Genomic DNA, 1,166 nt, shown 5'->3' with positions numbered 1-1,166 from the left:
CCTCCCTCTCATCGGCCTCCCTCTTGCTTGCCCGTTCATTCATTCTCTTTCCCTCTACCATACATGCAATGTTGTTGATTATGAGAGTGCTGCTGCCACACCTTTGTCAGAAATGGTCAAAGCAAGAATTAGTCCACCAGCTACAGTTTCACAAGGGCCAAAAAATGTACTCTGCTAAATAGATCAATAGGGTTGAATCCAGATGACATTGAGGGCTTGACCGGAATCAGCTTTCCTGATGGCGAATGAATGAAGCAGAGTAGACCTGCCTGAAAACCAGAAGCCTAATATCTCACTTGTCCAAAGGGTTTAGCAGTAGATGTTTGGTTTCCCATAAAGGGGAGCCACGTTACATTAGCAGTCCTATGGATTTTCAAATAAAAAATTCTGCAAGCTCTAAATGGAATCATTTCCCCTTAAGGTATGCACAAGAAATCCATGGATACCCCCACCCACACATCTCCTGGAAAACCCAACAGCATCCAACCACCTGCTGGGGAGAATACGTTGGAGCGAGAGATAGAGGAGGAGGAAGAGAGGCAGAGGACGGACACTACCAGGTCGCCTATTTCTAAGGAGGAACTGAGGGAGAATAGCATTGCTGCACTCAGGGCAAAAGCCCAGGAGCACAGCGCTAAGATGCTGGGGACAGTTTCAGGGGAAATAGCGAACGGCCGTGCAAAAGATAAAGAGGAAACTGAGGAAACCTGCACAGAACATAAGACAGGAGAGGTGGAGAAGTCTCACTGAAAACGGCAACTTTTAAAGACTTTTTATGGCTATTCTTTTGTGACAGCACCTTCTATGTATAAAACGTAAGAATGAGGCTCAGTAGTTGTTCCCTCACATTTATGGATGATAACATTAAAGGTAGTGTAAGTGATATTTTTTGGTTAAAACAAAAGGTTTCTTTGTGTGAAAAGGTTAAAATTCTCCATTCAAATAGTAATCATTGTTAGAGTGTTTCTTCAGTAATCTCTTCATCTCTTTAATAAACAGAAAGTATTTTTTTCAGGTGGGTTGCCAATTGAATCCAATCAGGAGAGAGTAGCCATTTATCAGCTTCAATTTTATAGTGGCCCTTAGTTTAAATTTTGTATGCTCACTTCTGTGTGTCATCACTTCAAATAGCACATGTTTATCCTGTATCCATATGAGTTCTAACT

The 1,166-nt window shown here is 42.0% G+C and overlaps 1 protein-coding gene across 1 annotated transcript in view; it reads left to right on the top strand.

The window, feature by feature from the left end:
* Nucleotides 1-750, top strand: part of LOC311062914 (visual system homeobox 2-like) — a gene marked incomplete at both ends in the record, with an annotated part of 5,467 nt that extends 4,717 nt beyond the window's left edge. Inside the window, one exon of the mRNA XM_084082133.1 lies at nucleotides 422-750. Within this exon, the coding sequence (XP_083938259.1) occupies nucleotides 422-750 (329 nt within the window). The remainder of the gene's footprint in view (nucleotides 1-421) is intronic.
* Nucleotides 751-1,166: the final 416 nt, after the last annotated feature.

The sequence above is a fragment of the Gymnoscopelus microlampas genome (assembly GCF_963454915.1).
Source record: "Gymnoscopelus microlampas genome assembly, chromosome: 16".
In the NCBI taxonomy this organism is placed as follows: Eukaryota; Metazoa; Chordata; class Actinopteri; order Myctophiformes; family Myctophidae; genus Gymnoscopelus; species Gymnoscopelus microlampas.
This window is presented reverse-complemented; position numbering and strand designations above follow the sequence as displayed.